The following is a 13,154-nucleotide window of genomic DNA, read 5'->3' on the forward strand; positions in this document are numbered from 1 at the left end:
ATACAATAAATTGAAAACCAATATATCAGTGGATCTATATTTGTCCCCTTGAACATATTGTCACGATAATGGTACCTATATGGCAGTCTTTTGACCGCACTTTTTTCCAAAAATTAATGGTACTATACCATCCGGCTTCGTGGCCCCTCACCTTTAAGTTGGATGGGAATCCTCACCCCGTAATGTGTGAATGTTGGGGAGTATACTCATTGGATGGGGGAACTTTCTATATGGAATGTATGGTGGTCGGATGATCTGCCCCCTCCGTGACGTCCCTGTATGGTGGGCCTTTGTCCATCTATCCGGATGGGGATATACGCCCCTAAATGGGGCGTGCGCCTCCATGGTGGAGCGCACGCTTTTTGAGTGACCACGGAGCTATGCGACACCTGAGGGTGGGATATTCCTCTGGTTGCTACGTGTCTCCCTCAGTTGGGGGCGGTGCCCAGTATGGTCGCTGACAGCGTGCACGCCCCCTGGTACACTGTGTGGAGATACGCTGCTGGAGAGGAGGAGTTTCCCTCTCCCCCCCCCCCCCCTCTGGGGTAGCCTATTTTGATAATAAAGGGCGCTTCCCAGTTGGAATACTGGGGATATGTGGGCCCTGATTCGGTTTCACTGGTTGGCACGTGATCGGAGGCACATGATGCCGGGGGGTGGGATCTCCCCCTTGGTATGACGTGTCTCCATCGGCTGGGGGCGGTGCTCGTGTATAACGCTAGCAGGAGCGCACGCCCCTGGGACGCTGTATGGGGATACGTCACGGACTTTGTGACTGACGGCGAGGGGCGTTCCCCAGATGGAATACTGGGGGCACGTGCGCCCCGACCTGTAGTCATGAATATGTGCGTGATGGGCACGGGGGAGGAACCCACCCGGATGTGACAGACGGCGAGGGGCGTTCCCCAGATGGAATGCTGTGGGTATGCGCGCCCCGACCTATAATCATGAATATGTGCGTCATGGGCACGGGGGAGGAGCCCACCCGGACGTGACTGACGGCGAGGGGCGTTCCCCAGATGGAATGCCGGGGGCACGCACGCCCCGACCTGTAATCATGAATATGTACGTCATGGGCACGGGGGAGGAATCCACCCGGATGTGACTGACGGTGAGGGGCGTTCCCCAGACGGAATGCTGGGGGCACGCGCGCCCCGACCTGTAGTCATGAGTATGTGTGTCACGGATACGGGGGAGGACTCCACCCGGATGTGACTGACGTCAATGACTATGAGGGGCGTTCCCTGTGGGGGAGCGCGCGCCGAGCAGTCAAGGACGCCGACATACACGTGCTTTGAACGGACGGGACAATTTGAATATCCACATGATAATGATGGAGTTAAACTTCAGGTGAGAGTGACCTCATGATTGGAGGAACTGCACTAATATCCTGTATAAAGGACCCCACCTTTTGTGGGCCAGCTTCCTTTGACATTATAGGCATGTGAGGGCTGGCGACCAGGACCTAATGTATCTTTAGCATCATGTCCCCTGAGGAGTCAATGTAGACGAAACGCGTCGGGACGCCTATAGGGTCAGCTTAGGGGGTCCAGCTTTACATACTAGATGTGGTCCGTCCTTGTTAGGACGGAAGTTTGGGGCAGCAGGTAAATTTGTTATTTTATCTCCAGATTGGATAGGGAGAGTGTATGCTGAACGGCATGATATCCCCAGGATCCGATGGAGAGACTGCTTGCCCTCTTGTGAAAGGATGTGGTGAGACCATTCCTTTTCTATATGCCTTATACTGATATGTCTTTTTGTCTGACCAATATCAGCATATATGATATTGTGACATATTTCTTTTAGGTATATTAATTTTTTCTGCTGAGTTTATTTTTTGGACCACTGTCCTTCATCTTGGCAACGATACTTCATTTATGTTTGTTGTGTTTTTTTGTTGTGTTTTTTTTGATCTAGTGGCCACCACTGTGTGTAAACCCATTTATATGGTCTGATGACCTACAGGTTGGGGATATAGAACCAACTACACATGGTGATGGCTTTTTGAATTGATTTGTGGAATAAGAGGAATTTGGATTTTCCTTTTTAAATCAATATTAATAAAGGATTGCATTTTATTGCTGTTATACAGACTGGGGAATACCCTACCCATTGCCTGGGAACATGCCGCATGTGGGTGCCAGGTGAACAGTTGCCCGCCTTCTCTCTCAGGCCACCCCACTGCCTCTCCCTGCCTGTTGCAGCGCTGCAGATCCCTCCCATGTGCTTTGCTATCCTTGCACTGTATGGCACTTTTTCAGGTTGGGTCATTATCCACCCCCTTGTCTTCCACTTCCGCACTCTGATCATCCTCTTGAACTGTTGACTTAACAACATTACTTGTTGGCAACTGTGTCTCATTATCTACCTCTTGTGACATTAATTGCCTTTCAGCGCCATTATCTTCTTCTGACTGTAGTTATAGGAAGTGGGGCCCGCGCGGGTTCGATCACCACTCTGTGAATCTAAAACAGCGTATGTAACCGCGCTTCCTGCACTGACTGACAGCTGCCCTGCATTACATCCTGCAGATAGTTAGCGTGCGTGAGGGTATTACTGCCGCTGCTCTACACACACAGAGCGGTGACTGAACCCACGCTAGCGCCACCCCTGTGACTGAAACCCAAACGCTGTTGGGATGACTAAAGGCCCCGTCACACTAAGCAACATCGCTAGCAACATCGCTGCTAACGAACAACTTTTGTGACGTTGCTAGCGATGTCGCGGTGTGTGACATCCAGCAACAACCTGGCCCCTGCTGTGAGGTCGTTGGTTGTTGCTGGGCCATTTTTTAGTTGTTGCTGTCCCGCTGTGAAGCACAGATCGCTGTGTGTGACAGCGAGACAGCAACAACTAAATGTGCAGGCAGCAGGAGCCGGCTTCTGCGGAGGCTGGTAACCACAGTAAACATCAGGTAACCAAGAAGCCCTGTCCTTGGTTACTTGATATTTACCTTTGTTACCAGCCTCCGCCGCTCTCACTGTCAGTGCCGGCTCCTGCTCTGTGCACATGTAGCTGAAGCACACATCAGGTTAATTAACCCGATGTGTGCTGTAGCTAGGAGAGCAGGGAGCCAGCGCTAAGCATTGTGCGCTGCTCCCTGCTCTGTGCACATTTAGCTGCAGTACACATCGGGTAATTAACCCGATGTGTGCTGTAACTAGGAGAGCAGGGAGCCAGTGCTCAGTGTGCGCTGCTCCCTGCTCTCTGCACGTGTAGCTGCGTGCGCTGGTAACCAAGGTAAATATCGGGTTGGTTACCCGATATTTACCTTAGTTACCAAGCGCAGCATCTTCCACGCGGCGCTGGGGGCTGGTCACTGGTTGCTGGTGAGCTAAACAGCAACTCGTGTAGCGACGCTCCAGCGATCCCTGCCAGGTCTGGTTGCTGGTGGGATCGCTGGAGCGTCGCAGTGTGACATCTCACCAGCAACCTCCTAGCAACTTACCAGCGATCCCTATCGTTGTTGGGATCGCTGGTAAGTTGCTTAGTGTGACTGGACCTTTAAGTTAATTTCCTCCAGACAATGTGGTTAAATGTATGGGCAACGGGCAGGATTCAAGTGCTATTAACCTGCAGATTAACCCCATATATGCAGGTTAATAGTGTTGTTTACAGGTAAAAGATTCAGTTTAACTTGTTTATGCCAATTTGTTATTTAAGCTTTAGTCTATGGTTACATAGCAACATGTCCCACATGACAGCTATTCTCTGAGAAAAAAAAACAAACATTTGTGTAATTTGTGCAAACAGACAATTTGCATTCAAGACTATCATTAGTGAGTTGTATGTGACATATGACAGAAAATGTTTCAATGTGTCGCTGCGATTTCAGCATTGTGTAACACGTTGTCGTGTAGTGCTACCCTTTACCAATAGTTCTGTGCCATGGAGCACCCTATTTTTTCCCTTTTCTTCTGTATAGATACTACCTATTACATATCAAGATGGCTGGCAGATATCCACGTACTCTGCTAACCTTAATTTAATATGGATAGAGCATTTACTAAACAAACTGTGCATCCTGATAAATATCAGTCAGTTATCCTCACTGACAAACAATGCACAGACTTTTTACCTGTGTTCCTGTAAGCTTCATGTGCTCTGCAAGATGTAAGCATGACTTGAACGACAGAAGAATATCATCACACAAGGAGCTCACAATTTCATCATGGCGCAGTTGATTTTTTATCAATGTGTGATGTTTCACAGTCTGTCTGAATTAAAAACAAAAAAAATATGATTAAATATTACGTATTTATCACAGACAGATATTTTCTATTTAAACACAAAACGAACAATGAAGGATTTTAGAATATCTAATATATAACGCTGAATGTATGTGTGTATGTATGTCCGCTAAAGGAATCCGCACTGTCCCATTTACAGTCACGAAATTTTGCACAGACGCCTCATGTGACCCAGGGAACATCGTAGATTATGTTTCCACAGGAAAATTTAACCCCATGGTTTACAGTTACTCTCCAAAAAAACCTGTCTCCATTAAAGTCAATGGAGCTGGAAGCCACAGGTTATTAATAGCAGCTCTGATTGGTTGCTATATGAATGAAAGACATTCCTAGTATAACAAGCTTATGTGTGAGGTAATATGATATCGGTGGGGAGACTGATAGAGACAGACAGAGACAGACAGACAAAGAGATAGAGGCAGACAGACACAGACAGGGAAAGAGAAACAGCCATAGATAGATAGAGAAACAGACTGAGATAGACAGAGACAGACGGGGAAAGAGACAGACGGGGAAAAAGACAGACAGGGAAAGAGACAGACCTGGAAAGAGACAGACGGGGAAAGAGACAGACGGGGAAAAAGACAGACAGGGAAAGAGATAGAGACAGACAGAAAGAGACACAGACAGACACAGACAGACGCAGAAAGACAGAGACTGGGAGAGAAACAGAGAGACAGTTACTATCCCGAGCAATGCCTGGGTACTACAGCTAGTTTATCATAAAGCTGAAAAAAAACTGTTATTGTGAATCATCTCTAAAACCGTAGCCACATGGGATCTCGGGGAAAAAGTATTGAATGTATTATTAGGATGTAATATATGTAATATTTTTACTGTTTCCTCTATTCCTAACTCAAAATTACTGTGCTTCCAGCAACCCAACTACTAATGGCCCGATTCATCAAAGTTTTTATGTCAGTAATCTGGCAGGAATAGCTTTGAAAAGTCATATAATTAATGCGCAACTGGTGGTTGTACTAGGATGTGAAACTTTTGCACAGACTGGAGTAGATTAGTGACTTTTGTACCCACTGGAGTAGATTTGTGACTTTTACACAGACTGGAGATTTGTGACTTTTGCACAGACTGGAGTAGATTTGTGACTTTTGTACAGACTGGAGTAGATTTGTGACTTTTGCACAGACTGGAGTAGATTTGTGACTTTTGCACAGACTGGAGTAGATTTGTAACTTTTGTACCCACTGGAGTAGATTTGTGACTTTTGTACCCACTGGAGTAGATTTGTAACTTTTGTACCCACTGAAGTAGATTTGTGACCTTTGCACAGACTGGAGTAGATTTGTGACTTTTGTACAGACTGGAGTACATTTGTGACTTTTGCACAGACTGGAGTAGATTTGTGACTTTTGCACAGACTGGAGTAGATTTGTGACTTTTGTACAGACTGGAGTAGATTTGTGACCTTTGCACAGACTGGAGTAGATTTGTGACTTTTGCACAGCCTGGAGTAGATTTGTGACTTTTGCACAGCCTGGAGTAGATTTGTGACTTTTGCACAGCCTGGAGTAGATTTGTGACTTTTGCACAGACTGAAGTAGATTTGTGACTTTTGTACAGACTGGAGTAGATTTGTGACTTTTGCACAGCCTGGAGTAGATTTGTGACTTTTGCACAGCCTGGAGTAGATTTGTGACTTTTGCACAGACTGGAGTAGATTTGTGACTTTTGCAGACTGGAGTAGATTTGTGACTTTTGCAGACTGAAGTAGATTTGTGACTTTTGCACAGACTGGAGTAGATTTGTGACTTTTGCACAGACTGGAGTAGATGCACAGACTGGAGTAGATGCACAGACTGGAGTAGATTTGTGACTTTTGCACAGACTGGAGTAGATGCACAGACTGGAGTAGATTTGTGACTTTTGCACAGACTGGAGTAGATGCACAGACTGGAGTAGATTTGTGACTTTTGCAGACTGAAGTAGATTTGTGACTTTTGCACAGAGTGGAGTAGATTTGTGACTTTTGCACAGACTGGAGTAGATTTGTGACTTTTGCACAGACTGGAGTAGATGCAGAGACTGGAGTAGATTTGTGACTTTTGCACAGACTGGAGTAGATGCACAGACTGGAGTAGATTTGTGACTTTTGCAGACTGAAGTAGATTTGTGACTTTTGCACAGACTGGAGTAGATTTGTGACTTTTGCACAGACTGGAGTAGATTTGTGACTTTGTGCATGCCACATATCTGTCACTGCCGATTCATGAAGAGATGTTTGCCTCTGACTTTAGCTCATTTCCTCAAGAATGGCGTGACCAATGCTGGGCTTGATGAATGGGGCTCCAAGTCTAATCAGTCACTTCCAATCAGGAGAACCTAGACAAAATGTCTGTATTTAAACAAATGTACTGGGACATCAATATATTACACCTACAAAGAGCTTTTATGACACCCCATGTTAAAACCGTTAAAAAGGTTTTATGCTCTGAACATAAATTTCTGTAGCAACTATGTGACTGCAATATGCAAAGTCAAGATTCACCCCTACTTCTAAATTCAGCAGTCATTATTTGTCACCTAGTAACTTTACCTGCTTCTCAATGTTTTATTGAGAGAAACAGATGACAATATGAGCACAAGTATGCAAATCGTATACTTGTGGCATGTGATGACCACTCACACTGGAAATGGAGGAAATCCTGACAGTGTACATGCTGAACAACCTGAGGATTCAGCAATCTACAGTCATAGATTACAGTCGTAAGACCCCTTTAGCATGCATATTTAGACATTAATACGGAGTTGATCCCTTACAACACATCCTTTCCAGCTTCTCCAGAGAACGTGTTCTACAAGATTTTGGAGTGTGGGCAAAACCTCCCACAAACATTTTGAAGAGCATTTGTGAGATACAACACAGAGGTTTAATAAAAGGGCCTGGCTCACAATCTCTATTCTACTTCAAAGCAAGGTTATTTGATGGGCTTGAGGTAAATGCTCTGTGCAATCAGTCTTGATTTTCCAAACTCACTCAATCATGTCTTTATGCACCTTGCTTTATGCACTGGGGCACGGTAATGCTGGAAAAGGGCCTCCCCAAAGTGTTCCCACAATGGTGAATGCATACAATTGTCCAAATTGTCTTTCTTGAAGAATTAAGATTACAGTTCATCATTATCATGAACATGGTAATAAAAATGGCAAGTCACTAGCTCCGACCTTAAGGGGTGCTTCACACACAGCGAGCTCACTGCCGAGATCGCTGCTGAGTCACGCTTTTTGTGACGCAGCAGTGACCTCATTAGCGATCTCGCTGTGTGTGACAATGAGCAGCGATCTGGCCCCTGCTGCGAGATTGCTGCTCGTTACACACAGCCCTGGTTCGTTTTCTTCAAAGGCGCTCTCCCGCTGTGACACACAGATCGCTGTGTGTGACAGCGAGAGAGCGACAAATGAAGCGAGCAGGGAGCAGGAGCCGGCGTCTGACAGCTGAGGTAAGCTTGTAACCAAGATAAACATCAGGTAACCAAGGTGGTTACCCGATATTTACCTTAGTTACCAGCCTCTGCAGCTCTCACGCTGCCTGTGCTGCCGGCTCCGGCTCTCTGCACATGTAGCTGCTGTACACATCGGGTTAATTAACCCGATGTCTACAGCAGCTAGGAGAGCAAGGAGCCAGCGCTCAGTGTGCGCGGCTCCCTGCTCCCTGCACACACAGCTGAGCGGTGTGCGCTGGTAACTAATGTAAACATCGGGTAACCATACCCGATGTTTACCTTAGTTACCAGTCTCCGCAGCTTCCAGACGGCGGCTCCGTGCAAGCGCAGCGTCGCTTGCACGTCGCTGCTGGCTGGGGGCTGTTCACTGGTCGCTGGTGAGATCTGCCTGTTTGACAGCTCACCAGCGACCATGTAGCGATGCAGCAGCGATCCTGACCAGGTCAGATCGCTGGTCGGATCGCTGCTGCATCGCTAAGTGTGAAGGTACCCTAAGAGAACAGAGAACTAACACATTGGGTGAAATAAGTATTGAACTCGTCAACAATTTTCTAAGTAAATATATTTCTAAAGGAGCTAATGACATGAATTTCTCACCAGATGTCAGTAACAACTCATCCAACCCATACAAGCAAAGAAATCAAACCAAAGATGTCAGTACATTTAGTGATGTGTATAAATGAGAACATGCATACTGAAATTTATATAATACATCATGCAAAAGCCTTTGTTGGTGATGACAGCTTCAAGACCCCTCCTGTATGGTGAAACTAGTCACATGCATTGCACAGGTGCGCTTTTGCTCCATTCTTCTATGAACTCTGAGCTTTAGTTCGTTCCATACATTTTCTATTGGATTGAGCTCCGGTGATTGGCTGGGCAATTCTAGCAGCCTTGTTTTCGTTCTCTAAAACCAATTGAGAATTTCCTTAGCAGTGTGTTTGGGATCACCGACTTGCTGAAATGTCCACCATTGCTTCATCTTTATTATCCTAGTAGATGGCTAGACTTTTATCAAGAATGTCTCGGTACATTTGTCCATTTATCTTTCCTTCAATTATATGACGTTTGCAAGTGCCATATGCTGAAAAATAGCCCCACACCATGATGTTCCCACCTCCAAACATCACTAATCCGATGGTGTTTTTGGCCTACAAACATGATGTGTATTATGGTATCCAAACACTTCTAATTTTGGTCTCATCTGACTAGCCTATATTTTCCCAGTATTTCACAGGCTTGTCTAAATCTTGTTGAGCAAACTTTCAATGCATTTGAATATGCTTTTTGCTCAGCAATGGAGTTTTGCGTGTTGAGCATGCATACAGGCCATGGAGTGCGAGTGCATTACTTATTGTTTTCTTTTAAACAATTATATCTGCTGATTACAAATCTTTCTGTAGGTCTCCACAGGTAGTCCTTGGATCTTGGACATATCTTCTGATAATTTATTTCAATCCTCAATCTAAAATCTTGAGAGGAGCACTGGTTGTGGCAAGATTATGGTGAAATGATGTTGTTTCCACTTTCACTGGAGACTTCAGTGGTTTAGAAATTCTTCTGTAACAATGCCATCATATGTTTTGCAACAATAAGGTTGCAAAAGTCTGGAGACAGCTCACTGGTTTTACCCATCATGAGATGTTTCTTATGTGGCATCTTGGTAATGAGACATTTTTATAGGCCATAAGTTGAACCAGCTGATATTACTTTCCACTAAGTTTCAGGATTGCCTTCTAATTATTCATAGATTTCAGCTGGTGTCATGACTTTCCTTGGCTTTTTGCACAGCTCTTTCTCCAGTGTTATTTCTCATTATTACACATAACTTTATTAATGGACAGATAGGGTTTGATTTCCTTACCTGTGTGGATTGGATTGATTGTTACCGACATCTGGTGTGAATTTCATGTCAACAGCACCTTGCGAAACATATTTACTTAGAAAATTGGTGATTTACTCAATACTTATTGCACTCACTGTATGTTCTATCTTAGACCAGTTACAACATCGTAAGCACCTTCTACCCTATATTGCTGACCCCTTTAAAAACTTTCTTCCTCCTTATACTCCGTGAATTCAACTAAACTTGCACAACAAAATGCCGACTTTAAGTCCAACATTCAAAAGCATATAAGAAAGTCTGGTATACCCACAAGTCAGAAGCAAACATGGAATTCCTTGTGATACCCTTTGCTGAAGGGAATCTGAGGGTAGCCATAAAACAGACTACACCGGGGAAAGATCCTGTCCCGGAGGGGTTCTCTTTACCGCATTATAAACAGTTTATAGTAGTAGTCTCTTTCCTCATTTCCAATTTAAACATACTATCTACAAGCTCCTGTTTCCCAGGGGGCTTCTTACAAGCTCATATATCATATCAGTTATTCATAAAGAGGGGAAATAATGAAGTGATGTTAAGGCCCTGTGCGCACTGGGAAGTGGAATTTTCTTGAGAAAATTCCGCATGCCCTCAAAGATTACCGCACCCGCGGTAAAAAACCGCGGGAAACCGCACCCGAAAACTGCATGCGGTTTGCCGCGGTTTGCTGCGGTTTTACCGCGGTATTATTCGCGGTATTGCCGCGTGCGGGTTGGGATGTGCTTTATTGCATTCAATGCAATAAAGCACATTGAAAAAAAAAAAGTCATTTAATTCTGAGATAGTAGATAGAAGAATAGATAGAGGGATAGATAGATAGAAAGACAGATAGATAGAGGGATAGATAGAGGGATAGATAGAGGACAGATCGCTGCATTTCCCACGGTCGGCAGTGAGTTCACATTACCGGCCGTGGGAAATGACCGGTAATTACCTCTGCTGTCTGCTGCTTTCATTCAGCGCTGTGTGTTAGTCGCAGCTGGATGGAAGCAGCGCAGGACGTCGGACCTGGATTACGCCGGAGCTTTGTTTGGGGGGGTTAATAAAATGGTGAACGAGGCTTGTTTGTTTTATTTAAAATAAAGGATTTTTCGGTGTCTGTGTTTTATTCACTTTACTTACGGGTTGATCATGTCAGCTGTCACATAGACGCTGCCATGATCAAGCCTGGGGTTAATGGCGGTGGTCCCCCATCACCATTAACCCCTTGTATTACCTTGCCACCACTGCTACACGGTGGCAAGAAGAGCCGAGGACACGCCGGCATTGCCGCATAATGCATGCGACAGTGCCGGGGCAGCTGCGGCTGATATTCTCGGCTGCCGGAGGGGGAGTGAGGCGGGGGACATTAACCCTGCCCCTCTCCCTCCCCAGCCTGAGAATACCGGGCCGCCGCTGTGTGCTTACCTCGGCTGGAAGGTAAATATGCAGCGGAGCCCACGTTCTTTTTTTCCTATATTTCTGTTTTCTTTCTATGTGTGTTCTATGTGTCTGTGTCTATGTGTTCTATGCCTGTGATGTCTGTGTGTGTCTGTGTTCTATGTGTGTGTTTACTCTCTGCACGGCTTCCTCTTCCTGTAATGACATCACTTCCCTGCAAAACCGCAGACAAGCGATGTACATTACTGGAGGTAAACCGCAAAATACCGCAGGGAATAACGCAGGAAAACGCAGTGAACCGCACAGAATTTGCTGCCTGCGTTATTCCCTGCGGGATTTCATGATTAACATTGAGTCAATGGAGTGGAATCCCGCAGCGATGTGCGGAAAAGAAGTGACATGCACTTGTTTTTGCTGCGGGATTCCCGCAGCAAAACATGCAGCTGTCAAATTCCGCCCAGTGCACACAGGATTTTTTTTCTCCATAGGATTTGCTGGTGATTCACTGCAGAGATGTTATGAACATTTTCTGCAGCGAAACATGCAGCAAATCCGCGGAAAATCCGCGGCAAAATCCGGTAAGTGCGCACATAGCCTAAAGGAGGAACTCACTTCTGCAGTCAATAATTCCTATGAATGTTTTGTTGTAGGGTCCCTTGCCCAAACACCTTCTCCTTCTACTCTTGCTCCCCTCCCACCTTTTTCTTTCCCCCATGCTTCTTCTGATTATCGCTAGTCCCTGTTTTTACATTTCATATGGATGTGCTATCTGCCTTATTTTGTATTGTTGTGGAATTCTATATACTGTTCTTTTTTTTAAAAACATAAATTTTATTGATTTATAACAATAAAAATTGAACATACATGTTATGAGTAGAATTTTTCTCTTTCTCTTATCCAGTTGGTTATCCTTAATAGTAAATAATTATCCATTCCCTGACATACATTTGTAAATAATTAAACTGTCAACATATAATATCAAACCCCAATGATTATACAGCCACTTCAGCACCTGATGGACGTGAGCACCAGCATTCCCCTTGTCCTATTCTCGCCTGGAATCGGAGTAATCTATCCACTTCCCCCATGTTACTTTGAACTTGAACCCTCTATTGTTTCTTATTGCAATCATCCGCTCCATGCTACAATTGTGTTGCATCTTGGCCCTTATTTCTTGAGCAGTCGGAACCTGCGGTGTTTTCCATTTACTCGCAATGCACACTCTTACCACTGTCAGACATTGTACGGTTATTATTACATCATTGTAATCCATGTCTTCCAAACCTATGGACAACAGAGCTCTTTCGTGGCCCAGCTCCATATTGTATCCCAGTATTGAACTTAAAGGGAACCTGTCAGCAGAAATTTTGCACTAAACATAAAAGATTCCCCCTCTGCAGCTCCTGGGCTGCATTCTAGCAATGTTCCTGTTGTTCTTGTGCTCCCTTTCTGACCAATATAAAGACTTTATAAAGTGGTACCTTTTTGTATTCAGATACTGTAAATGGTACACGGGGGCGGGCTCTCTGGTGTCCGTTATTCTGCCTCCTGCCACTTTAGGCCGTCCCCCATCGCTCATTTCCATAGCTGTGGGCGCCGCCGAGGGCCTAGAGTATAGTGCCATGATGGATGATAGGATCGATCCCTCAAAACCAAATCCTCGAAGTGTCCTTTCCATGAATCCCCAGTGGATTCTGTCAAACGCCTTCTCCGCATCCAAAGATGGGAGCAGAGAAGGCGTTCGACTCACCTCCACCTCAGCAATTAGGTCGATGAGGCGTCTGGTTCTGTCACTGGTCTGTCTATTTTTAATACTGTTCTTTAACCCCTTAAGGAACAGGCAATTTTTCATTTTAGGGCTCTTGTTTTTTCCTACTCTTATTCCACGAGCCATAACTTTTTTTTTCATTAATGTAGTCTTGTGAGACCTTGTTGTTGGCGGGACGAGTTCAAAGTGTGGCGCAATAAAAAACAAAGTGCAATTCTGCAATCATTGTTTTGATTTCTTATTTAAAGTGTTCATTTTTATAAAAAAAACTGACCAGGCAGCAGTATTCTAGAGGTCAGTACAATTACGCAGATACCAATCATTTATAGTTTTTGTTTGCTTTACAAATTTCTGAAAAGATTTTTTACCACTTAACCGCTTCACCCCCGATTGAGATTTTCATTTTTTCC

At 44.8% G+C, this 13,154-nt stretch overlaps 1 protein-coding gene across 3 annotated transcripts in view; it reads right to left on the bottom strand.

Moving 5' to 3' along the window:
* The window catches only part of FIRRM (FIGNL1 interacting regulator of recombination and mitosis), a 229,243-nt gene that overhangs the window by 133,426 nt on the left and 82,663 nt on the right, over window positions 1-13,154 (bottom strand). For all 3 annotated transcript variants that reach the window (XM_075335974.1, XM_075335975.1, XM_075335976.1), the window contains one exon: window positions 4,082-4,220. In XM_075335974.1, the coding sequence (XP_075192089.1) occupies window positions 4,082-4,220 (139 nt within the window). The remainder of the gene's footprint in view (window positions 1-4,081; window positions 4,221-13,154) is intronic.

Source organism: Anomaloglossus baeobatrachus, chromosome 2 (genome assembly GCF_048569485.1).
Source record: "Anomaloglossus baeobatrachus isolate aAnoBae1 chromosome 2, aAnoBae1.hap1, whole genome shotgun sequence".
Lineage (NCBI taxonomy): Eukaryota > Metazoa > Chordata > Amphibia > Anura > Aromobatidae > Anomaloglossus > Anomaloglossus baeobatrachus.